The 27209-nt window shown below is 40.2% G+C and overlaps 1 protein-coding gene and 1 pseudogene across 3 annotated transcripts in view; one reads left to right on the top strand and one right to left on the bottom strand.

Annotated features, from left to right (window-relative positions):
- Positions 1-27209, top strand: part of Pde6a (phosphodiesterase 6A) — a 108814-nt gene that overhangs the window by 68120 nt on the left and 13485 nt on the right. For all 3 annotated transcript variants that reach the window (XM_021266201.2, XM_004854404.3, XM_087180596.1), the window contains 12 exons: positions 1208-1272; positions 8418-8484; positions 12172-12219; positions 14606-14755; positions 15577-15720; positions 16720-16785; positions 16982-17128; positions 17912-18019; positions 20061-20170; positions 21574-21661; positions 21861-21961; positions 22302-22409. In XM_021266201.2, coding sequence (XP_021121860.2) covers positions 1208-1272; positions 8418-8484; positions 12172-12219; positions 14606-14755; positions 15577-15720; positions 16720-16785; positions 16982-17128; positions 17912-18019; positions 20061-20170; positions 21574-21661; positions 21861-21961; positions 22302-22409 — 1202 coding nt within the window. The remainder of the gene's footprint in view (positions 1-1207; positions 1273-8417; positions 8485-12171; positions 12220-14605; positions 14756-15576; positions 15721-16719; positions 16786-16981; positions 17129-17911; positions 18020-20060; positions 20171-21573; positions 21662-21860; positions 21962-22301; positions 22410-27209) is intronic.
- Positions 24588-25449, bottom strand: LOC101718470 (pre-mRNA-splicing factor SPF27 pseudogene; annotated as a pseudogene).

Here is a 27209-nt window from a genome sequence, read left to right on the forward strand (position 1 = left end):
TTGAGGAATGAGGTCCTGCTGCTTAGCAGCAGCAGCAGTAGGCAAATAAACACATGTGACTGATCTAACTTTACAGCTGGGAAACTGAGGCCCAGATAGCATACCTAGTAAAATCAAGGCTAGAGCGTGACTCTAGGTTGAGTCTTAGCTCCACCATGCTGCAGTGGTGGAGCTAAGATTGGATTCTTCTGCTAGGATGCCTGGAGGACTCGATAAGGTAATGGAATTTTCCCTAGAGAACTAGGGGAACAGAGTCACCTGCTAATGTCCAAGTACATGCTAGGAGGTTCTGTAATTGAACAGATCTGAGAGAATGGGAGTTTTAATGGTTCTAGGAGATAGGAGAAGATGAGAAGTTAATTTGGAAGCATGTGGCACAATTGGGAAGATCTGGAAGCAATGACACAATAAAGAGAGAAGCTGAGTGATAGATGTGAAGGAAGGAGAAAGTGCACTATGGTGACTGCTGGGCTGACAATGATTCTAAATGAATGAGAACCTTTCTACCTCTCCTCCTCCTCCTCCTCCTCCTCCTCCTCCTCCTCCTCCTCCTCCTCCTCCTTCTCCTTCTCTCCCCCCTCTCCCTCTCTCCCTCTCTCTCTCTCTCCCTCCCTCCCTCCCTCCAGTGCCCTGTACTAGGGATTGAATTTAGAGCTTTCACACTCAGCTACTTCCCCAGCTCTTTTTTTATTTTGAGACAAGGTCTCATTAAGTCACTAAGTTGCCTAAGGTGGGCTTGAACTTGTGATCTTCCTACCTCTGTCTCCCAGAGTGCTGGGATTACAGATGTATTTCCCTATATCCAGCCTCCAGCAGCAGTCTTTATCTCTTTCTCCTTGCGCTGTACCTCCAGATCCTCTTGGAAAACTTTCCATCCCTTTCCTTAGCCCCAGATCCCAGCCTCCTGCCTGGCCACTGTCAGTTGCTCTCACAGAGGAGTACACTGAACCCTGAGGGTCAGCTGAAGACAGTGAGCACTAGAAGGCAGTAGGGCATGACCTTGGTGAGAGTTAAGGGCACACTTGGTGCTTCCTCAAAATGGAGCAGATGACAGTAAAGAAAGATCTGGAAATCTAATATTCTCACACCGCAGGCATGTAATACATTTCCTGATCTTTTTCTCATTTTATTTTTTTAAAGATCTGTTTTGTGGTCACATTGAAATCTCTCACTCTTAATGCCTAATTTTTCTATCTTTTTTTGCCAGGAAATTAACTTTTACAAAGTCATTGACTACATCCTGCATGGCAAAGAAGACATCAAAGTAATCCCGTAAGTTTCATCTCAAAACATGCAAAATCACTTATCAATGTTGTTCGAAGATGAATGGTAACTGAACCCATCGTGGCCAGGCCCTAGTCTAGACAGAGAGCAGTAGGAGGCAGTGTGGAAGGGTGGAGAGACTCATCCAGGGTGGGACATGGGGCCCCAGTCACAGCATGCTGGATTATGAATCAGGTTCTCTGAGTTCCGGGCCCACAGCCAGTGATAATAAGCAGTCTGTCTGGGCCTCAGTTTCATGTTTATAGAATGAGATGGTGGGATCAAACCAGGGATTTGCAATAATACTCTGTGGCACTACTTCTGGGATCCTGGAAAGGGGCAAAGGAAAAGTGAGAAGCTGGCAAAGAAAATGACTCAGCCCTCATGGAAGCTTATTTTCTAATGTACTCTTCAAATGTGACCAAGAAGGATGATGAAAAGGGAAAGGATGTTGTTGAACCTGTCTGCAGGTAGCTGGTACTCAAAGACTATTTCCAGAATGGAATAGTCGCAAACCTTTGTAGTGTAGGTTTGAACTCTCGTAAGGCAGAGTATTCACAAAAAAGCCACGTTGCCATTCTGTCTATTTGAATTCTCTCTTTGTACCAAGAGCCACACCCACATTCAGGCCTTGAGACATGCTCTCTTTCTCAATTTAATTGCAGACTCCTTGAGCCTGCAATTGCACTCCATGGGAGTGTCACACCTTTAATCTCCTTCCCCAGAGCTCTCTCATCCACCTGCTGGTGCCTTAATCCTCAAACAGTGGATGTGATAAGAGAGGCTGACTTGGGCTGGGGATTTAGCTCAGTGGCTCCTTGCCTACCTCACAAATGCACGTTCCTGAGTTTCCAGTACTCATTGGCCACTAAGATAAACAAGTTCTCAGGTTTACCTTTTGCTAGTTGAGGATGAGACATTTCATCAAGTTCTTCTGTTACTGGATTTCTCTCTTCTATTTCATTCTTGCTTGCATAAAGGTTGATTGAGTCTATTCTAAGCTCATCTCTTTTTTTAAAGTCTTGTCAAATCCATACTCTTCAATCATTGTTTTCCAACCCCTTTTCTAGAGATACAAGGTTATTAAGCTCATTGTGTCTTTCAAATGATCACAAGTCAGTTTTCCCCAATGATTTATCATTGCCTGTCAAGCATCACATCCTGTTAGCTTTGGTTCACACCCACTTTGCTGCCCTTCACCCAGCCCCTATCCTATATCACCTGTTTTAATTTGTTTATGGCAGCACTTCATTTCTAATACAGATCTTTGAATCAGCCAAGTTAGGGTAGGCCATGGCAATGGAACTATGGCATGCCACACTGGGGCTGTTAGTTATCAATTGAAAGCTCTAAAAGGTTCGCCATCACTGGGCTAGACTATGTTGTGGTAATAGGACCTTGAGACCTTAGTGGTATAAACAACAAAGTTTTATTGGACCATCCCATTATGTGGCCATTGGCAGTTATTGGGTGTGGTTGGGGCTATGATGCGTGGACTGTGGTCATGCAGGAGCCAAGACTGATAAAGCAGCCACCATTTTGAACATTATAGGGGTGACTAACATTACCAGAAGGAAGAGGACATGGGCAAAGAGTGTATCATAAGATGTCTGTCTGAAGATGACACACATCACTTTCACTCACATTTCAATGGCTGCAGCTAGTCACATGACCATTTACTTTACTCTGAGTGTATAAGGAATGAAACCCAACTGTATGCCCAGAAGGAGGGACATCCAGCCTATTTACAGATACCCCCAATGGCTTCCACAGTATGTGCCGTTCAAACTAACAGAAGGGAAAATGGAATAGTAAATAAATTATTAATCAAACCAAAGGAAGCCCAAATAAAATTTAGAAAGAACATAGAGATGTGGAAAAATAGGAAATACATGTTAAGATGATTTTTAAATCCAAATATATCAATAATTTCTTTAAATATAGACAAACTAGATGTTCCAGTTAGATAAAAATGATCGACAGGCTGGATAAGAAACAAACCTATCATATGTATCCATACTAAGATGCACAGTTTTCAGGCCAGGGATTTTTTAGTTCAGTGGTTCCGGCACCTGCCTCGCAAGTGCAAGGTCCTGAGTTCAATCCCCAGTACAAAAAAAAAAAAAAAAGACACACAGTTTTCTACTTTTTGACATTTTTGAAATAAAATAAATGATATTATACAATTGTTATCAGCTGCATGGCAGTCATGATGTAGTGGTTGCTGGCTCCCTGAGTGTGAACTTGGTCATAACCACATATATTGTTGTAATTTCACTTGAGTTATTGTTGAGCAACCTTTCTGGCTATCTGTCTGGAATTTAATTGCCATCTACAGTAACATAAAGAAATTATGCTATGACGTGGCATTGAAACAAAAATTTGTCTTAAATTTCACAGAGAGGAAACAGTTTGATATATAATCAAAATCTATATTGAAATGCTGAAGAACGCTGTTCATAGGAATAAAGTAAATATTACAAGTGATAAGATGTGTTGCATTACAGATAATTGGCAGCATTTTATTTTTCTCAGTCACATAAAATGGTTCATAAAAAATGGTTACTTCATGGGTCGGGGATTTAGCTCAGTGGTTCCGGCACCTGCCCAGCAAGCGCAAGGTCCTGAGTTCGATCCCTGATACCAAAAAACAAAACAAAACAAAAAATGGTTACTTTCTAGACATGATGAAATATCATATATCTTGTTTACAGTAAACTTATCTGAAAGATAATACAGAGAAGGTATACTACATGAATGATAATTAAAAGAAAACTGGTATAGTTATGCTTTTTTGATATTGGGGATTAAACATGATAAGCTTATCTTCTACCTCTGAGCTACATCTGGTATAACTATATTATCAGATAAAATAGGTATTATGCTAAAGAACATTAGTAAGGATAAAATTAGCCACATCTTAATGATAAAGGGGTCAATATGCCTTGATGTTACAGGATGATATTACAATTCTAAGTTTGAACATACTTTATAACATTATCTCAAAAAATATAAGGCAAAAAACTAATCAAAATACAAGGAGATACTGTATAGACAAACTCATGTTCACTAATTGAGAGAATGAGAAAAGTAAAACAAATACAGTGTAGAATACTTGTACAACACAAAAAACACAACCGAATAGGTATATACAGAAAACTGCTTATTGGGAATATAGACTAAAATAGACTAGGCACGTTTCTCCTAACTAGCAAGTTCACTCCTAGGCATACACATTAGAGAAGCTGATACATTTCACATACGGAAACGTGTGCATAGATATCCATTGCAGCAGTGTTTGTCATAATGAAAGCAGGGCAATAACTAAATGCTCATTAACAGGGAAACAAATAAACTGAAATAGTCATACAATAAATACTATAAAGCAGTTAAAGTCATAGATAAACTTCAAAATGCCGGGCAAAATAAATTGTAAAAATCTATATAAAGAATGATTCCATTTTATATAAGATTTATAAACATGTAAGACAAGATTGTGTAATTTTTATAGATATATACATATGTAGCAAAAGTTGAAAAACGTGCAGACATGTTAAGCATTTAATTTGTGAAATTGGTTCTCTGCTTTGGTAGAATGCGATCAGAGATGGTTATGTAAGGGTTTTTCCTTTCTTTAATTATTTTGTTCCTTTAAGAAAGTTGAATAGAACTGGCCATTAATATTTGAAAAAAAACAAATACTATCCCTTGAACACTAAAAAAAAACCAAAAAAAAAAGTGAAAAATACAACTGCTGGGCTGGGAATTTAGCTCAGCGTTTCCACTGCCTGTCTCGCAAGCGCAAGGTCCTGAGTTCTATCCCCAGTACCAAAAAAAAAAGAAGAAGAAGAATAACTTGAAAAAATACAACTGCTCATCATCTCCCAAAGCGTGGAACACTGAGTTTTTTCAAATATACATGCAACCTTTTTAATAACTGGACATATACTAGGCCATAAAGCAAACAACAAATTTCAAAAGACTGAAATTATACATAGAATGTTCTTAGTCACAATAAAAATATGTGAGAAAACAATTGCAAAAAACGAATCAGAAGGCCGGGGATTTAGCTCAGTGGTGGCGCCACCTGCCTCTCAAGCGCAAGGTGCTGAGTTCGATCCAGAAAAAAAAAAAAGACTAATCAGAAAATTATCATATGCTCAGAAACTAGGAAATATTCTTCTAGAGAAAAATATACTTCCAAACAACTAATGGATCAAAAAATTAATTAATAGAAATTAGAAAATATTCTGAGCTGGAAAAAATGCTATTTATTAAAACCTATTGTGATGTAATGAAATTGTGCTTAAGGTGAAATTTACTGCCTTAAATACATTTATTATAAGAAAGGATGAAGGCTGAAAAAGGAATGAGCTAGGTGACCATTAGACAAGATCCCAACAGAAAACAGGTGTCACATTCAAATTATGATAATTCAAGGAAGGTCTGTTTACAAAGGGACAAACTACGAAGATGTGGGTGGAGAATGGAACCATAAGTCATTGCTCAGGTAGTGGTAAAGCTGTTGCCGCTTCTGACTCCAGAACCTGGAAGGAGGGTCATGCAGGGCAGAGCACCTCAAGAGACGCATTGACCTTCAGAAAAGGACTATAGCTAGCTCAAAGCCACCTTACAAAGGCGAAAGGAGGGGTGGGGTCAGGCAGGAAAATAAATAACCTTACTTCTACCTCTCTGTTCTACCTTCCGCCTCTCTTTGGTCAAGTCTCCCCACTGGCCAAATTCAACCAGAAGCTAGAAGGCTAGAAGCCCTGTTGGTATGGTCTATATAGCTGGCCTCCTGGGAGGACCAGGATGGAGGGTAGACCAAGAGGGACAGACAGAACCTATCTATCACATCACCTCAAAACATCAGAGCAAACAAGAAAAAATAAACTCAAAGAGAGTCTAAAAGCGAAATTTTAAAAGATAAGCCCCTAAATTAATGAAATAGAAAAAAAAGTAAATGGTGAACACATCCCAAAAGTTGTTTCTTTGAACAGACCAATAAGATCAACAAATCTCTGGCAAGACTGAGCAAGCAAAACAGAGAGCAAGCCAAATAATTACAAACAAAAAGTGGATACATAACTACAATGATACAGGCTTTATAAAGATAACAAGGGCTGAGGTATATCTGGCAGAGCACATGCTCAGCATACACAAGGCCCTGGGTTTGGTTCCCAGCACAGGAAAAAGGCAGGAGGCCTTAGTTCTTTACATGGGCTTCTAGAAATAATTATTTGTGTTATCCAATGGCATGGTAATTGAATTCTGCAGAGCAAGCAGATGAAGGCTGCAATGAATTTCATGATATAGTCTCAAAAATAACATATTCACCCTTACAATATTTTATTGATCACATAGACCAGTTCTGATTCATTTTTAGAGGGGATTATACAAAGACATACATACAAGGAACTAAGAACCACCAAGGGCATCTAGGAGACTCATTACTATAAAGTGTAAAAAAATTAAGTCAAGGTATGAAATAAAGTATTCACAACTTAGGTAACTGTCAAAGGACTCAAATCAAGAATATATAAAGAAGGTCAGGGATTTAGCTCAGTGGCGCTGCCCCTGCTTTGCAAGCACAATGTCCTGAGTTTGATCCCTGGTACTGGAAAGAAAAAAAAAGAATATATAAAGAGCTCTCACAAATAAAAAATGTTATAGAAAAATAAGTAATAGACATAAATAAGAAGTTCATGAAAAAGCAATCAAAATGACAAATACATTTCTAGAAGGCACTCCATTTCATTAAATTTGCAGCAAAATGCAAAAGAAAACCATAATCAGGTAGCATTAGACTCCATCAAAAGGGCTATAATTTAAGTTAGGAAATACTAAGTATGGACAGATATGGAGCAAAGGAAACTCTAACACACCACTGATGGGAGTGTGAATTGGTATAATCACTTTAGAAAGCAGTTTGGCCTTATCTAGTAGAGTAGAATATATGCATACCTTATGATATAGTATTTTTATTCCTAGGATATACTATAGAGAATTGAGAGCACATAAGTACCAAAGTGTTCATATCTGGACTATTAGCCCCAAAATGATGAGGGTGGGGTGAGGGGGCAATAGGTGGGGGGAGGTGTTCATCAATATTGAATGGATAAATTGTGCTACTGTAATACGAGGAAAACTGTAAGTCAATAAAATGAATGAATTGCAGCAACATGAAAAATAAGCCCAACAAAATAAAATACATTCTATGATTCTATCTAAATGAAGTTGAAAAACAGGCAAAATCAAATTAGAGGGTACAGAAAAACATACTTGGGTGATAAAACTCTAGAGAAAAGCAAGAATGTAATTATCATGGTAGAATAATGGTTACTTTGCGGGTCAGGGAGAAGGCTGTGATTGGGAGAACTAGGTCAGGAGCTCCCAAGGTGCTGACAGTGGCCTCTGGGCATGTGTGTGACTTCAGAGGTGTTCATTTCTAATGACTGATGAAGTTTCTAATGCATTTTCCGTGTATCTTTTTCTCACAATAAATAAGCAAAAAGTAATAGAATCACGTGTCACTTAAGGAAGAGGACACGTCACGAGAAATGCTTTGTTAGGTGCGTTTGTCTTTAAACAAGCATCACAAAATGTATTTACACAAAGTAAGGAAGGCTGTGACATCACTAGGTGACATAATCTTATGGGACCATCATCACATGTGTGGTCTGCTGTTGACCAAAAGATCATTATACAGAACATGACTATGATACCAAAAGCTGTAATATTATTATTATCTCTAGAAATAAATATTTTAAAAACTTAGCTCAGTGTCTAGACATGTAGCAGCTCACACAGATGAGTTTTTCCACTCTCTACAGTCTCAAGCTGCTAACTTCCTTTTCGAAGGAGGTGTTGGTATCTATTTTTGCTCACAGCTAGCAATCCATGAAATGCATGTTTTCTCTTTTCTTGGAAATAACTTCATGGACAATCAATAAACTGTTATGTTCATCACTCTTTCCTACATCTCAAAACAAACATGAAGGAGGTTGGCCAGCATTTGGGGTTCATTCAGGTGTAGTGAATGTAAGCTGGTTCTGGGGCCAGCAGCTGGCAGAGAAGGGGCAAAGACCCAGATTCAAATTTTTAGTCTAACAGTTTCTGCTCTGAAAGTCACCATTTGTTTTTGGCCTTTACAGGAATCCACCTCCTGACCACTGGGCTTTAGTAAGTGGTCTCCCTACCTTCGTTGCCCAAAATGGCCTGGTAAGTAATACAACTTGGGAAGAGGGAAAGTTTGAATCAGGTAAAACAGTGAAAGATTTCAGATCAAGAGGATAGAAAAATGAGGGGGAAGAGTGGATCTTTAAAGTCTATTTCTCTTGTCTTTCAATCCTTGACAGTTGATCCAAAGAAATGAACAGAGAATTGACATTTGGGCACATATGAAGTACGATAAAATCTTTAGATTGAAAGATGTGCAGTCTCATTGACAACTAAAGATACTTGTTCATATGTGTCAAGGACAAAATCATGACTGGCTAGTTTACCAGCTCCCCAGAGACTGAGTCCTGACCTCTCACACCAGATGTAATTGCCATTCCCAACCTCCTATCCCTGATGCATTTCTAACCACACCACAGACGGAGAGCTCCAGTACTTTATTTCCTACTATGTGCTACCCACTCAGAGTCAAAGATGGAGAGATGGTATCCCCTGTACCTGAGACCAGGGCCATATCTATTGGCTGTACATCACCCCCATATTTAGGCCTGATTACTCCTACATTCCTCCCTAGGCACACACTATACAATGCTGTCCATGTAACAAGGTGTTTATTTACTGAGCATTTTCTGTGTGTCAGGTATTATGATAGGCTCTGAGGATGCAAAGGTAGATCAATCAGGTAGTTTCTGTTCTGGCTCATAATGAAATATATATATTTCCCCATGGCAGGAACAACATGAGTGTTAGCCATCTTCCCATTACTGTAACCTGTAACAAATACCTGAGTTAATTAGCATATATTGAGGCAAGATTTATTTTGGCTCACAGTTTTGAAGGTTTCAGTCCATAGTCAGTCAGTCTCATTGCTTTGGGGCTTGTGGCAAGTCAGCATATCACAGTGGGAGTCCATGGTAGAACAAAGCTTCTCACTTTATGGTAGCTAGGAAGTGAAAAGGAGAGAGGAAAAGAAAGAGTGGATTCTAATATGCTCTTCAAGATCATCCCCTCAACAACCAGTAAACTTCCTTTCAGGCTCCACCTCCTAAAGTTTTCACCACCTTCCTGTAATGCCAAATTGGGAACCAACTCTTTTAAAACGTGGGCCTTTGGGGAACATTCCATATCTAAATGATAACAGAGGGCAAACAACATGGATAAAGGTTTGGGGCAGCACACTCTATGCAGTTCACTCTTGTTGAAGTGTTAGGCTGGAAGGAGGAAGAGGATGCAAGAGATGACTTCCAAGGGGGGTCAGATCAGAACAAACTTTGGATGCCATGGCAAGGAGGTCGGAGTTTAATCTACAGGTGATGGACTTTTAAACAGGGGGTTGGCATAGTCAGTTTTCATTTTAGCAAGATACTGCTGGCAGCTCTGTGGAAAATGGACTTGAGAAACTAGGATCAGAGGCAGGATGACCAGTGCATAGTTCAAGTAAGAAATGATGAAAATCTCAACAAAGGCAGGTGCAGTAAAGAATACTGTCATTAATGCCAACAGCTACTGAGTACTCCTGACAAAACGCTAAATAAAAGTACTCATTTAATACAACACTAACAGAGACAAGATGGAAAAATGATAAAGAGTCAAATCTAATATTGAGAGGGTAAAACTGGCAGGACTTTGTGATTGATCATAAGTATACAGGGCAATAAAATTAACTTAAAAAAACAAGTAGACAGGGGAAGACAGAAGAGACAAATTTGGTGTGTTTTTTTTTTTTTGGTACTGGGGATTGAACTCGGGTCCTTGCGCTTGCAAGGTAGGTGGCAGAACCACTGAGCTAAATCCCCAGCCCTGGAAGAGACAAAGTTATTTTCAAGCTTCTAGGCTAGATGGATCATGCTGCCTTCAGTTTTTGATGTAAGATCCTGAGGGAAATTTCAGACAGCAGGAGATAGAGACATTTTTCAGGAGTAAATATCCAGCAGGTAGATGAAGAAACAGTTCTGATAGCACGGGGAAAGAGGAGGCCTAAAAGTAAGATTAGGAAGCTATGAGGACCAGGCGTTACTTGAAACCACAAGGACTGATGAAGACACCCTCTGCTACTGAGCTACACCCCAGCATTGTTTTTCTTAAAAACTTCTATAGATAGTGCTACTCTAAACATCTTTGACTCAATTACATTTGTGATTTTTGTATGTTTGTTTGTGCAGGAAAGTTTTTTTTCCTTGAGACATAAACCCCAAAGTAGAATAAGAAATGAAAAGTGTTGTGGCTCTGGTTCTACATTGCCAGATTTCTCTCCTAAAAATGGGATCAGTTTACTCTTCTATGCAAGGGGTCAGATGACACTATCGGACCCCCCAAAGCCAAGGGCCAAGTGTGAAATGTTGGAAGATGTCACTGTTTCCAAAGCAGGTGCATAGAGAGGAGTGTGTGAAGGAGAAACATGAAGGTTCAGAGGTGCTTGGAAACCCAGGAGAGGATGGGCTCATGGAAACCAAAGAAGTAGAAAGCTTCCACAAAGAGAGACCAAATGCAGCACAGTGAACTGGAGCAATAAGAAATGAAAAAACTCCTGGGGTTTGGCAATTAAGACGTGATTGGTGGCCCTGATGAAAGCAGATTTGGTGGCAAAGTGAGGTCCTTTGAGGAATGGACAGATTATGAGAAGGAAAAGAATGCAGAAGGAGAATGCTTGCTGTGATGGTTGCTATGGTGACCATGTCAGGCGAAGGAGGAACTTCATTTTCAAGGATGAGAGAGACTCAAGAATGCTCAAAGCTGAGGGACCCCTCAGAGAGATAAGCGATCATGAGGGAATGATGATGAATGATGGAGGCTGAAAGGATGGTGTCATCTGTGGGCCATCAGCAGATAGAAGCAGGGACAGCTGCCCCATGACACCTGACAGTCACTCTTGTGTTAAGAGGCAGGGCCCTGCAAGCCCATGTGGTGGCTTTTTGGGAATTAAATGAAGGCTTCCTTCCCAGTGGGTGGCCAAAGCAAGGTCAAAGGTATGGCTCAGCAGGCAGAGCACAGGCTGGATTTCAGTTCCCAGTCACCTCTCAAACAGATGCCTATGTGCAGCACACATGCCCCTGTACATGCTGGCTCCATCGGCAAGGATTTGGGGGTCCCATAGTGTCATCTGACCCCTTGCATAGAAGAGTAAACTGGTCCCATTTTCAGGAGAGAAATCTGGCAGTATAGAACCAGAGCTACAACACTTTTCATTTCTTATTCTACTTTGGGGTTTATGCCCCAAGGGAAAAAACTTTCCTGCACATACAAAAAACCCCGAATGTAACAGAGTCAAAGATGTTTAGAGTACCACTACCTATAGTTGTTTTAAAAAAACAATGCTGGGGTATAGCTCATAGTAGAGCACTTGCCTAGAATCCCTGGATTCCACCCCCAGCACCAAACAAGCAAAGAAAACAAAAACAAAATAACTTGGACATGACACAAATACTGTCCAAAAGAGAAACAACAAAATGGGATACTATGCAGCTGTTAATAATGACGACCTGCACTCTTAACTTTTTCAAGGCTTAGAAATGGCTTGAGAGTACAGCAAGTAATAAGAAGTAATATTTAGAGGATGATTTTTCTATCCAGTAACCTCAACTTTAAACCACCCTGAGCTTGTGTACCTGATGAAAGGAATACGAGTGCTTTGGGCAAGGACATGGTGCTTCTGAAAACAGTACAAATTGTTTCCCTGAGGACTCTCTTGGGTCTAATCACAACTCCATTGTTCCTCTTCATGGCTTTCAGATTTGCAATATCATGAACGCACCTGCGGAGGACTTTTTTGCATTTCAGGTAAGTCATTTTTATTTGTTCTGTTAGTTATATGATTTTTTTTATCCTCTAGAAAGAGCATTAGAATTCACTCACTTTCCTGGGGGAAGCAGTCTGAATAAAGTGAAAACATGAGTGGAGAAAAGCCATGTGCCAGTGAAGGTGGGCTGGAGTTAACTGGGCAATTTCCAAAGTTCCATTCAGTTTTAACATTTGCACTCTTTGCTTTCTGGTCTCAGGACCTTTGTTTATGTTCTTCCTTCCACAACTATCATCTCCTGTCCAAATCCCTCTACCCTTCATTAACTACCTCAAATGCTGTCACTTCACAAGTTATATTGTGATTTTCCTGATAATGTTCATGGAATATAGTTTAGTATTTTGTTTGATTTTCTCTTCTTTTTTATATATAACAAATGTTTATGGAGCTCGTGAGAGGCATACACAAAGTGGCAGTCTGGAGAAGGGCAGGGGATAGAGAGGGGATCTTTCAGGGCAGGCTAATCTGGTTTGGGGGAATTAAGGGACATGTACCTTAAGAAAGTATGTCTGGTGGTAAGGGGAGGGGACAAGCCTGCAGGAAAGAGATGGCTAACTGAAAGTTACTAGAATAGGCTGACAAATCGTGAGACCAAAGGAGAGAGTGGAAGGAGATTCTAGAGAGACAGACAAAGGACAGATGATGCAGGGCCTGCAAGGGCATGCCAAGGAGCTTGTTTCTCTTACTACTTTTTTCTTATTTGATCTTTTATTACCCTTACTTCTGTTTTAGACTAATTCAAGTATTGGCTTTCTTTGATGAAAGGTTGGCTTTTACCTTTTTTAGCTCTAGGTTCCCTGTCAATATTTGTTGAGTTTAGCATGCTAATATTTAGCAATCAGGAAAAGATAAGAAAATAACAATGACTCTTTAGGAAAATCAGTGAACTATCTTTTTATGCTTAAAGAACATTTTCAAAGGGTTAGAATGATATACTTCCAAAATTAAGATTGCACTGCCTATGTTGTGATTTTTGATCACATCAATGTGACATGCTTAGAGTTGCTGATGTGATCATAACCACCACATAGCTCAGTCTTTACCCAAGGTATCTAACTGATGGCAGTTTAACATTAGTAAAACAAATGTAATCTCTATTTTCTAATCCTCCCCCTCTAACTCATCCTCCACAAAGGAGCTAGAGTGATTTTTTTAAAAGATAGGTTAGATCAATTAATTTCCTTTCTTAACAACCTTTAATGCTATCCTATTTCAGTTTCTCTTTATCATGACCTTCAGAAGAAAAGGACTCCCTGAAAGTTCTATAGCAAGCTTGGGGGACAGTAGGCCTAAGGTTCATCATCCTGTATTCTTCATCCTTCTGGACACTCTCACCAGTGCTAAAACAGCATATCAAAGTGCAAAAATAATTTCCATTATTATTACCACTCTAAGAATCTGGAAATTTCAAAACTGAAGGATACTTACTTCAGAAAGCCTTCCTTGACTTCCTTCTCGTTTCTAGCTCCACGAGTACCATAAAGAGAACTCAGACATCTTCCCACACTGTAGTGTAATTGTTGGTTTACTAGATTATAAAAACTCTGAGGACAGTCTGTGCCTTATTTGTCTTGGTGTTTCCCAGATGGTAACTTAGTTTCTTGAGCACTATAAATGTTGACAAATCAGTGGGAAAAGAGTCTGGTTATATCAATTTTATGATAAAAGTGAGGCTCAGACAGATGAGAAATGACTCCCCAAGGGATCTTATAATTGACCAAGAGCCTCATTTCTTTATTGAGGTATATATTTTTCCCTATCTGTAGATGGGAAAATTGAATCAATTAATTTCCTTCTTTAAAAATCTTTAGTGGTGTCCTATTTCACTCTCTCTTTATCAAGACCTTCAGAAGGAAAGGACTTCCGGAGGTTCCCTAGAGAGCTTGGAAGGCGATAGGCCAAGGAGATAAATAGCATGCCAAAAGTAACACAGAAAGTCAGGTTAAAGGCAAAGATTGCAGGATATAGCTAAGTGATTAATTCAAAGTTATGAGAACCACCAGCATTGCCAGTAATGAATTTGAAGCCAGTAATTCACCTATGGTTATCTCCTGTATATGAAAGGGGACTATTACCTCCCTGGGATGTTTCTACCCATCATTATATCCCCAGTATATAGTATACTGCTTGACACACAACAGCTCTGTCATTTTAGGGATGGAAACGATATCGTTACCTGGGTTAAGATGGGGTGTTTGCTCATGGCCTTTGTGCATGACTAAAACCATTCAAAATGCAACAAGCTCTGTCCTCTTCTTGCTCCCTCTCAGCCAATGATTAAGGATCATGTCACAGCAGGGAGTCCATCACAGCTGTCTGTGCAGCCTGGAGCCAGAAGAAACCTAAAGTCTGGTGCTTCTCTTGTAGAAAGAGCCACTGGATGAGTCTGGATGGATGATTAAAAATGTCCTTTCAATGCCAATTGTGAACAAGAAGGAAGAAATTGTTGGGGTGGCCACGTTTTACAATCGCAAAGATGGGAAGCCCTTTGATGAAATGGATGAGACCCTCATGGAGGTTTGATGTGCTGGGAGGCTCCTTGTTGGGATTCAGAGTCCACTTGCTGCCACATTTAGCTTCCCTAGCTGTGCAGTAGGACCCTGGTGTGTAGCTGCCCAGCCCCATGGAAGGATAGGGAGGCCACCTTGTTGGTGCAATCTTGACACACTCTTTTTTTTTTTTTTTTGGTACCGGGGATTGAACTCAGGACCTTGTGCTTGTGAGGCAGGTGGTGGCACCACTGAGCTAAATCCCTGGCTCCTGACACATTCTTAACCATTTTCTTTGCTCTCATTTCTCCACTGTCACAGGTGGTCAGAGAAATTCATATTTCCCTTTTTTTAATTTAATAAACTTCATTTTTAATAGAAGTTTTAGATTCATAGCAAAACTGAGCAGAAATTACAGAGTTCCTATGTACTCCCTGCCCCCACAGGCAAAGAATGTCTTTTCTAAAGTTGGCTGAGTGGTGGCGGATGCATATAATTGCAGCACTCAGGAGGCCAAGGCAGGAGGATCACTGTGAGCTCAAGGCCAGCCTGGACTACATAGTGAGTTCAAGGCTAGCCTGAAGTACATAGGAGACCCTGCCTCAAAAAAAAAATTAAAGTTATTGTGCTCGCTTCAGCAGCATATATACTAAAAAATTAAAGTTATTATGCATAAAAATAAAGCTTAATGTGTGTTCTTAATTTAAAGAGGATTCACACCTACATTATTTTATCTTGTCCTCAACACCTCTGAGTGGTGGGCACCACATAGCTTAGGGAGTCTTGCCCTAAGTTAGTGTCAGCATCAAACCTGGGTGTTCTGTTTCTGAATTTTTCCTTTCTTTTCAGTCTTTGACTCAATTCCTGGGATGGTCTGTCTTAAATCCTGACACCTATGAATCCATGAACAAATTGGAAAATAGGAAAGATATTTTCCAGGACATTGTGAAATATCATGTGAAGTGTGATAATGATGAAATTCAGAAAATCCTGGTGCGTAGCATTCTTATTTTCACTCTAGTAGAGATTGTGCCTGGAGATAAGGCAAGACCTTAAGTCCAAAAGGGCACAGCTAGATGTGGGTTCACTCAGTCATATCCTCCTACCTGGCACAGAGCTATAGTGGCTTGAACTTGTGAGCTGCTCGCCTCAGCCTCCCAGAATGCTGAGATCACAGGTGTGCGACCAGGCTTCAGAGGCTATCCCTACCCTGGGAAGAGACTACAATAAATTTGATCATTTCATCCCAATAACTTGGAAATTCAGAGGTGAGAACATCTAGTTTAGATGAACTGCCTCCATTTGCTTGACTCAGTCCATAATTTCAGCCATGTCATGGATATGTGGACCCTGTGGAGGAGGCATAGGCACTGTGAACCAATTGAAAGTTAACAGATTTTGCACTGAGTCATGAAATCAGAAACAAAGTAACTGGGTCTATGTTCTTTCTCTTCCCTACATTCATGAAAATAGGTCCAGAAAGAGAAGGAACTTGACTCCAGTAACACAGTAAATGAGGGGGCAAAGCCTCTTGACTCTCAGTCATCCGTAACAATAAAAATAGCAACATTATTTTAGGGCTTGCTATGTGCCACGTAATGTGACAAATATTTTACATGCATTATTTAATTTAGCTCTACATACTTTGTTTAAAAATGATTGCACAATCAAATTTTTACTCACTAGTTGAGAAGTTTCACTGGCCCCATTTTACAAATGAGAAAATTGAGGTTCAGAAGCACTCAGTGATACCCCCAGCAAGTAGCAAAGCTTGCATTTGGATGCAGGTCTCCATGGCTCCAAAGCCCACAACTTTGAATTTGCTGAGCAATGAATGTTGAATGTCACCCTTTCTCAGTAAGTGGTTTAATTCTAAGGACTTTGGAGGAAGGACAAAAATGGAAATGGAAATGGAAGTGGAAAAGTGCAGGTGTATTTGGGTTTACAATGTGGTAACCTATTTCTTTTTCTCACTATTTTGGGCCATGGCAGAAAACCAGAGAGGTGTATGGGAAGGAGCCATGGGAATGTGAGGAAGAGGAGCTGGCTGAGATTCTGGTGAGCAACACTGGCTCTGATGGATTAGCTGTGTGGGGTGCTCATGAGTGTGCGAGAGCATCACTCCCCAAAGCATGCACTCACCACTCTGCTCAGCTCTCCCTGCAGACCTGGGGTGGGGCCAGAACTGGTGGTAGTAGTAGTAGTGGTAGTAGGAACACTTTCCCCTAATCACTTGACTCAATTCCTTATACAGCAAGGGGAGCTACCAGATACAGAGAAATATGAAATTAATAAATTCCACTTCAGTGACTTGCCCCTCACAGAACTTGAGCTGGTGAAATGTGGGATACAGATGTATTATGAGCTCAAAGTGGTGGATAAATTTCACATTCCACAAGAGGTGAGGTCAAACAAATATCTTTGATTTCCCTTTTTCTTGCTTTCTTTCTTTTTCTTAACTCCATCTGTATACTTCCATAAAGAGTGTACCCTCAGCATTTGGGATTTAAAGCATTGGTGATGTTCCACAGCTGAGTCCTCAATCAGAAAAGAGATGCACTGTTCTCACAGCTGCAGAGCTGCAAGCGTTTTGGCTTCTTGCACAGGGCTCTGAGGTGCTGATGCTGAATACAGTGAATAAATAGATGGTGAAGTCAGGTGGGGAATGTGTTTCATTTAAATAGTGTTCTTGTCCTGCAGGATTCCTTTTGAATGTATGCTATGAGTGTAAGGGGATGGGGGTGTTGTGGTGCACAAAACTTCCCCGACTTTAACCACCTGAGACGTTATCAGAATTGTGAACACACACACAAACACACACACACACACACACACACTAGCTGTAATGGGTCAGAAACTATTTTAACAAGCCCTCCTGGTGATTCTGGTGTTCACTCAAGTTTGAGAACTTCAGGATTAGGAACCCTTATGTTTTCTGCCTCTGTAAAGCACCTGTTAGCTTCACCCAGGACAGGTGCTCTTGGATACAATTTGGGAATCACTGATGAAGCTCAACCAGTGCCATAAGTGCAATGACTCAGGCTTGTCTTGTTCCCTAACAACATCCATCTTCACAGCACTGAACAGTTTGCAAAATGCTTTCATAACATTTCTGCATCTATTGCTGAAGACCCTGGGCACTTGGCCAGGTTGCGCTGCCCCACTGATGTGTGTGTGCTTGCAGGCTCTGGTGCGGTTCATGTACTCCCTGAGCAAAGGCTACCGCAGGATCACCTACCACAACTGGCGGCATGGCTTCAACGTGGGCCAGACCATGTTCTCCTTGCTGGTGGTACGTGAGGGCAGACATGGCCAGCAAAGGGGGGGGGCACGTGGGACAATCTCATGCAGACTCCACATGGCAGTAGCAACATCATTGTTTATTTATTGCCTTTTAAGAATTTCAAAAGCAATACCTGCATAAAAGAATTCTAAGACTAGAGAAGTGTATCACATAAAAAGTGAAAGGAAGCTGCAGTTTACTCCAACCTCCATCTGCTTATTGTTATTCAGAGATTACCAGAAACAAATCCTTCCAAATTTTCTTTTTGTATGTACACACACACACACACACACACACAAACATACATACTATTTATTATGTCTATAACCAATGGAATAATATTCTGTAATGTTTTTCATTTGAAAATACATATTATTACTTTTTTCTATTTTATATATATACATATATCAATCACATTATTTCATTATATATGCACAGATATAAAACATTTTATGTGTTTGTATGTTATATATAAAACAAAATTTATCATCTTAATCATTTTTAGATGTACAATTCAATGGCTTTAAGTGCATTCACAATTTTTGTGACTTTCACCACTATCTATCTCTAGAATTTTTTTATCATTTCAAACAAAAACTCTGCTTCCATTAAATAGTAACTCCAATTCTTCATAGCCTCCAGTTCCTGGTAACCACTATTCTATTTCCTATCTCTATGAATCTGGCTACTCTTTGATATCTCATATAAGTGGAATCATGCATTTGGATTTTTGCTTGAAATACTTAACCTGTCTTCAGTGCTCATTCATGTTATGATTTTATGACTGCATAGTAGAGTCATCCCTTGATATTTGTGAGTGATTTATTCTAGGATTTCCTGCCCCATGGACTGAAAGAATGCTTTCGTTTTCCTTCCCTGTAAAGCACGTGCTAGTTCTGTGGGTGCTCAAGTTCCTTACATAAAATGAGATAGTATTTGGATATAACCTATGCTCAGTCTCCTATATACTTTAAACCATCTCTAGATTACAGATAGTACCTAATACAATGAAACAAAATGAAATGTTATGTAAATAGTTGTTACACCACACAATGTAGGAATAATGACCAAAAAAGTCTCTACATGTTCAGTAAGGATACAATTTTTAAAAAACTTTTTTTGACTCATGGTTGAATTCACAGATGTGGAACACACAGATCGGAAGCATGATCATATTCTGTTATTTAAATATACCATAATTTCTTTACTCAGAACTCTATTGTTGGATGTAGAGGCTATTTTCTATCTTTCATTCTGTCAAACAGTGCTACAGTATTCTTGGCTGGACAAATCTTTGTGTATTTGTGTCAGTATTTTTGGCTCAGAGAGTTCAGAGCCCCTGATCTTTCATTGTAAAGTGTTTCTCCATGAAAATCATGACAAAAGTCTCTTCTCCGTCTCGGGCTCCCTGCTTCATCACTTTCCCCTCAGACCAGAGCAGGTGCTAGTGGCCAAAAGCTAGAATGCTGGCCAGGCTACTAGAAGGTAACAAGGACTACACTGAGATTTAGTTTATTTCTTGGATCAGCATCAGTCCTCCACAGCTCTTCTCCACCCTTTGCTCCAATACCAGCATAACAAGAGTTAAATATGTGAAGAAGTCCCAGGGAAAGGCTCCTCTGAGATGTGCCTAAACCAGTAGACCAGGTTTGGAAGGTTTGTTCTACCAGTCCACTCATGTTCAAAACTTTCCAAATCTTGACACCTGATGGCTACAAGTTTTTCAAAGATCATCTAGTACAACATCTTCCACTTGCAGTGTGCAGACTAAAATACTGAAGGCCAGAGGGGCATGAGCCCAGGTATGGTCACTTAGGACTAGGGCAACAGCTGTCCCCGTTTGCCTGGAACTGTCCCTGGTCTAGTATTGAAAATTCCATATCCTTCTCCACCCTGGAGAAGATCTCTGGTCACCCTGTGGAACTAGGGATGCAGAAAGATCAGATGCACATTCCCAAGCTCCAGGCTCTCTTCCCTCCACTTGTCCTCTCAGCCCTGCTTCCAGTCCCCCCAAAATAGGAGTGACCTGTACCTCTGATTGCCTTTGCAGACGGGAAAGCTAAAGCAATACTTCACTGACCTAGAGGCCTTGGCCATGGTCACTGCTGCCTTCTGTCATGACATTGACCACAGAGGCACCAACAACCTCTACCAGATGAAGTGAGTCAGCCCTTCCTGCCTCTCCCACCTCCCCTCACCCTGTTCTCCCAGGACTCATTACCCAGGTCTGTAAGGTCCCCACACTGACTATTCACTGACTACTACCCACTGTGCACAGCTTCCCACTTCCTCCTGCCCTTGGAAATTCGGTCCAGTCCTATGGTAGACAGAAAAATGACCTCCTGAAGATGATCATATCTTAAACACCAGAGCCTGAGAATATGTTGTCTTGCATTCAAAAGGGACTTTGCAGATGTGATTAAGGGGCTTGGGGTATAGGGATGATCCTACTGGACCCTTTGTGGTCTGAAGGGTTCTTGTAAGAAGGAGGCAGGAAGTCACATAGGACAGAAAATTGAAATCCTTTTGGCTTAGAAGTTTGAGGAAGTGGCTACAAGCAAGCAAGGCAAGTGGCCTCTAGAAACTGGAAAAGGTAAGGAAACAGACACCCTTTGAGCCTCCAAAAGGCAGGCAGCCCCGTGGACAGGTTCTAGATTCTGAACTCCAGATCTGTAAGGTAATACATTATTTTCAGCCATTAAGTCTGTGGCAGTTTGTTGTAGCAGCAATAAGAAACTAATACATTAAACTCCTTCACTCTTTCCTTCCCTGTTCTACCTGATGAATTAATTTGAGCCAGGATATCAGGAACTAATAAGTCACTCATTCACCTTGTAGTATTTATAATGCCACTCATATAGTGTGGTAGGCTCTGTGCTAGCGAAAGAGGTTATCATGATGAGCAAAACAGGCTGTTCCTGTTCTCACACAGCTGGTATGGCAGTCAGCCTGTGAATCACAGTCCTTGAATCATGTTCTTGATGGATACACATGGTCATCCTCTGTCTGGGCTGGGTGAAATACAGAGCAGTTATCCCCATGTAACAGATGAAGAAACTGAGAATTTTCTCAGGGCCAACAGCCTGTCAGTCATTAATGAACACTAGAATTCACTTTTTCCTCAGTCTTGTTAACACTCCCAGACTACACAAAGACTAGAGAGACTGTTTAGATTTTACACTATGGAAATCTAAGCACTGAGCACAGTGCTTGGCACATAAACATGAGTTTATTAAATGAAAAAGGAAATTAACACATTGCTTGTGGGAATTCAATGACTACAGGGGATCCAGAAACCTCTAAAACAGCACCTTTTTCTTAGGGTAACTGTCCACACTACTCAACAGATTCTCCAAAGAGTCTATGCCCAGAATCACATATGGATGAAAAGCCAAAGACACAGTCAGGAAACATGACATCTAGTCTTCATTTTCCATTGTCTTACTGTGTGAGACAAATCTTTCTCATTCCTAGACTGCAGTTTCTCTGCCTACAGAATTAGGAAGTGGCAGGACAATCTTTAACCTCCACCTTAACCATTCCATATTGATTCTCTCAATCAGATCCCAGAACCCACTGGCTAAGCTCCATGGTTCCTCCATCTTGGAAAGACACCACTTGGAGTTTGGCAAAACACTGCTGAGAGATGAGGTAGGATGAGGGCCCTCTGAGCTGCCTGTAGGACCTAGATCAGGATTCCCATGTCTCAAGATGCTTGAGTGTCCTCAGGCAGCCTGCTGTCCTTGGCCTGGGCTGCCATTCTCTCACCTCACATAGGGTGGCCACTGGTAGGGGGGTGACTTTGCTGCCAGCCTCATTTCTCATGTCTCTCCTCTGGTTTTCTCTTTAGAGCCTGAATATCTTTCAAAACCTCAGTCGCAGGCAGCATGAGCATGTAATCCACATGATGGACATTGCAATCATTGCCACTGACCTTGCTCTCTATTTCAAGTTGGTATTTCTTCTTGTTTTAATAATAATATGGCTATAACAGCAAAGAGTACAGTTGATTCTTCTTATGAACCAAGCCCAACTCTACAACTCTAGGAGCTATATTATTCCTATTCTACAGGTGGGGAAACAGATCCAGGAGAAGAGATTGGCTAAAATCAGATTGTAAATCAGAGGCAGACTCTGGGTTAGAACGTGGGTCTTCACTCTCCAGCTATGGTTCTTTTAAGCTTGCTGTGCTAAATTTGATAAGCCCCCATCTGAAACAGCCAATATCAGCAGCCCAGGCATTGCCTAATTGTGAGATTTGCTTCCTTTAACAAACTTGCGTGTTCTGTAGGAAGAGGACAATGTTCCAAAAGATTGTGGATCAGTCGAAGACATATGAGAATGCACAAGAGTGGACACAGTACATGAGGCTGGAGCAGACAAGGAAGGAAATCGTTATGTGAGTTGAGCTGGGGTTAAATCTTGACCCTTATTCAATGGGTCATGAGGTGGGAGGCTGCCTGCCAGCCCTTACTATCTCAACATAGCCCTGGGACACTTGTCATTTGGGAGCTGTTCACATAGAAAAAAGATGAAGTTCTGCCCAAATTGCATGGCACATGTTATGATATATGTTTGATCTTTATTTAGCACAAAAACATAAGATACGACAATATAATTTTGTTTTATTTCTCTGTACACAAAAAGTACAATATGTGAAGTCTATCAATTATAAAATCTATGATTTAGGAACTGGGGATTTAGCTCAGTGGCACCGCACCTATCTTGCAAATGCAAGGTCCTGAGTTCGATCTCTGGTACAAAAAAAAAGAAAGAAAGGAAGAAAGAAAGAAAGGAAGAAAGAAAGAATGAAAGAAAGAAAGAAAGAAAGAAAAAAAATTTATGATTTAGGTGGCAAAGTAATATAACTTTCACATATTTGAGTAATAGCTATATATCACTCAAAATATATAGGCTTGGGACGAGGATGTACCTCAGAGGCAGAGAGCTTGATTAGCAGGCATGAGGCTCTGGGTTTGATTCCCCAGTACCAAACAAACAACAGCAACAACAAAATATATATAGTTTAAGTAGGTTTAACTTTTTAGCTGTTCCTTTATATGACAGTTCCCTGCAATATTAGTTGTGCTATTCACAAATTAGCTGTATGATTTATGTGAAATTTATAGTGTGTGCATAACTGGCAATGGGGTCCATAACAGGTATTCAAATCTCAGTTGGCTGGTAAATATTTCCCCTTAGGCCTCTCAGTGTGTTTCCATAATTCAATTTAGTTGATGATAGGGTGAGATGTGTAAATTTGAGGCCTTTTGTGAATACAATGGACCCTTGACTTATGAACTCAATTTGTTCTCAAGGGCTGGCTATAACTCAAGTTGGTCAATGAAGGCTCAGTCTCCTCTACACGGCCTTCAAGGTCTCTCTCCTGTGTACAGGCAGATCTGTGTCCTTACAGAGACATTGGCCAAGGATTTCTCAGTTAACCCCACACAGGACAGGATGTTGTAAGGTTCCTTCCAGAACTCTTTAAGGGTTATGAAAAGTAAGTATGCAAGAATAGCCAGAAAATTCTGAAATAGAAGAGTAATAAAGCAGTTCAATCCTAGGCATGCATGTCGCAAGGCAATGGGACAGACTTGAAGGACCATGTATGTGTTAAAGTAGATTTTAGATGTTATATGAGTGGATAAAGGTGGAAGTTCCTAAGTGGTATTGGGACAATGGGGTGGCCCTGTCTTATGTTGTATACCAAAGTAAATTCCAGATGAATCAAAAATTTTTAAATAATGGAAAGGGATTAAAAATAATAATTTCACAGTGAGTTAAGTATTACCTGACATTCATAAGTTATAAAAATGGGCAAATTTGACTACAAAAAATGGAAATTTCTGTACAACAGACACAAAAATTCAAAGCCAAAGTCAGAATGTAAGAGATGGGCTGAGAAAAAATATTTACAACACTTTTGACAGAAAAAGAGCCAATTTCCTCAGTCAGTGTTAATACAGTTTAAAAAAGAAAGGGACTAACCCAACAGAAAATGGGTGAAAGGCATGAACCAACATTTCCTAGCAAAGGAATTACAGGGATGTAAACAAATGAAAAGATGATGATTTGACTCATGATGAGAGAAATGCAAACTAGAACTAAAATGAGATGCCAATATTCACCCACTCCTCTTGATAACAATGAAAGTGTTTAACTCACTGTGTTGCCAGAGTAAGGGGAAAGAGGCCAACTTCTTCATGATGGTGGGCATGTAATTAGGTACAGTCTTTATGGAAGATAAAATTGCAAATGCCCCTACAGTCCCGCCAGATATTTTCCCCCATGTGCACCAAAGAGTATGTCCAAAGGTAGTCACTGCCACATAATTTGTATTCACAAATAAGATAAAAAGACAACTTAAGTACCTACTGGAGACCATATTAGAGAAGTTATGGTGCTTTCATACAGTGGAATGTCATACAAATTTTGCAAAGAAATGATATCTTATAAAAGATAAAATTTTTGAGTAAAGAAGAAAGAAAGAAAGTCTGGGACAGGCCTTCAATCATTGTAATCTTTTTTTTTCCAAGTTGATAACCTTTATTTCACAAAGATTCTTGATACAATTATTATAATAATCCATACGTTATGGTTTCTAAACATTTACCCACTAATGGTTTTTGTGAGAGGCTGTTGTCCTTCATGGTTCAGGGATAGTTTAGATGGCTGATGTTTGTAAGAGCCCAACTTTTCTTCCTTTCTACTCAGCAAGTTAGTCTTTTCAGAAGTCTTGCTGGATGTTTTCTTTGTTTGCTTCTCCCTGTTGCTGCTTAATTTGATAGATTTCGTTTTCTAGTTGCACAAAAGCCCGTTCAATCTTGTAATTCTTACTGACCAGGGACACCCAATTTGATTCCATTTCTCTCAATTTAGATCCAGCTGTAAGTTGCATGTTTTTCCGCTGCCAGTTTAAATCTTGAATATGTTTCCTTAACTTCTGAAGCTCTTTCTGTGCATGTTCAGTCATATGAACTAGATTTTCGTTATATACTTTCCAGGCATTACAGCCATGCTGTGACATTAGCTCCAGATTCTCAATTTGTACTGCTTGGTGCTCTAATTGGGCCATAGAATTGTTTACACATTCTTGCCATACAGTAATGTCATTTTTCTGACCTGAAGAAGGGGCTGGAAGCTCATATCATTTCATATTGAGCAATTCAATTGGTTGTCGAGCAGCCAGTCTTTCAAATTCATTTCTCATTATGTCAGTTTCAAAAGCAGAATAATCCGGGGCTGTTAAGTAGCTCAGGTAGTTCTTGGTAGGTCGGTATCTGCGAGTTTCCTCCTCTACCAGAGCCGCAGCTGCTTCCCGCACGCCTGGAGCCTCATAGCCTTGATCAAAATACGGCAGCACATCCACGACTACCTCTCTGGCCACCAACCCCATGCCCCCCATGGCACAGAACACACTCCCACCTGCGTTTTAATCATTGTAATCTTAAGCAGAACAGTCTTCTGACAGGCACGCATATCCCCAAGGGAACCTAACGCCTTGAAAAATATACATGGCTTGGGGGCCCAGGATTTAGCTCAGTGGTTTCGCCACCTGCTGTGCAAGCGCAAGGACCCGAGTTCGATCCCCTGTACCAAAAAAAAAAAATATATATATATATATATATATATATATATATATATATATATATATGGCTGGATAGCCTTAAGGGAATCAATGTTCTTCCTCTTAATATTAAGTTTCCTGGAAAAGCAAAAGTATAGTAGGTCAACTGTCCCTCACTCTTCTCTCACTTTACAAAATATATGTGCTGCCGAAGTGAGCACATCTCACTTTACAAAATAAAGGCAGATCCCTCCCCTTCTTGAATTTTTCTACAGAAGCACATTGACCCAGGTGCACAAACCTCTGGGCCATTGAATAGAACTATTTGAAATACTGGTGTCTTAAAAGCGTCTTTGGGAGCAAGGCATCATAAACCCAAGGAGTGGCTTTAAGCCTTCCCTGATCTTATATACTTGGATAAACACACACATTTCTATGCACTCTATGCAGAACACTTTTGACACCATTTATTCAGGAGTTTTCCTTTCCCACAAGTATCTGATCCTTTGTAATCACCAGCTGGATGTCCTACATTCCAATTCAGTGCTGATAATATCTACTTGGAGTTACATAAGATGGGCATCATTGAGATGCTTTCAAATATACTTACTTGAATTGAAAAGTAAAGTCGGACTCTTTCAGACAGATTTCACAAAGTAGGACTCATTTCTACTAAATTGCCCTGGATTATGATGCCAGTCACAGGTCCAAGTTCTGTACACTTATGACTAACTGGCTATAGATCTGAAGTTTCCGTAACTCTCTCCTCAAGTTTGATGATTTGCTAGAATGTCTCACAGAACTCAGGAAATCACTTTGCTTACATTCACTGGTTCATTATAAAGGATGTGATAAAGGTTACAGATAATCCAATAAAAGCTACACAAGATGAGGCCTGGAGATGCACCACCACCTGAGCATGTGGATATGTTCATCAACCTGGTGGTTGTCACATCTAGCTGTGTTTTCAAGGAGCTCAATCTCCAGCTAATGTTCCCTTCCCAGAGATTGGTGGGTGGGGCCAAAAGTTCCAAACCTGTAATCCTGGTGACCAGCCCCAACTTGGGGGTATATACATCATCCTCACTGGCATAAACTCAGGTGTGACGAAAAAGACCTCCTTATGCATAACAAAAGAGACTCCTATTACTCAGAAAATTCCATGGTTTTTAGAATCTTTGCACAAGGAACTGGGGACAAGGATTAAATGTGTTTCTTATTATATCACATGTATATATAACATTTTAAAAGCAAAACAAGGCATTGGAAATGGAGGGTTTTATTCTGGCATGTACAGCAGGTTGGTAGGATCAAAGGCATTTTTCATTTAACAGTTATTCTTCTTTCATAGAATGTATCACTGTCCAAGGACCATGACATTCAAAGGCACATCAGTAATAAATAGTGATTTTATACATCTGTTTGTCTGTCTGTCTGTCAATCTATCTATCTATCTATCTATCTATCTATCTATCTATCTAATCTGTGATAGTTAGCTTTCCCATTACTGTGACCAAATACCTGAGATAATCAGCTTAACAGAAGGAAAGATTTATTTTGGCTCACAGTTTCAGAGGTTCCAATCCAGGGTTGCCTGGCCCTGTTGCTCTGGGCCTGTAGCAGCACAGT

The sequence above is a fragment of the Heterocephalus glaber genome, unplaced genomic scaffold (assembly GCF_053883595.1).
Source record: "Heterocephalus glaber isolate CG9 unplaced genomic scaffold, H.glaber_assembly_v1.0 deba00001463, whole genome shotgun sequence".
NCBI classification, from domain to species: domain Eukaryota; kingdom Metazoa; phylum Chordata; class Mammalia; order Rodentia; family Bathyergidae; genus Heterocephalus; species Heterocephalus glaber.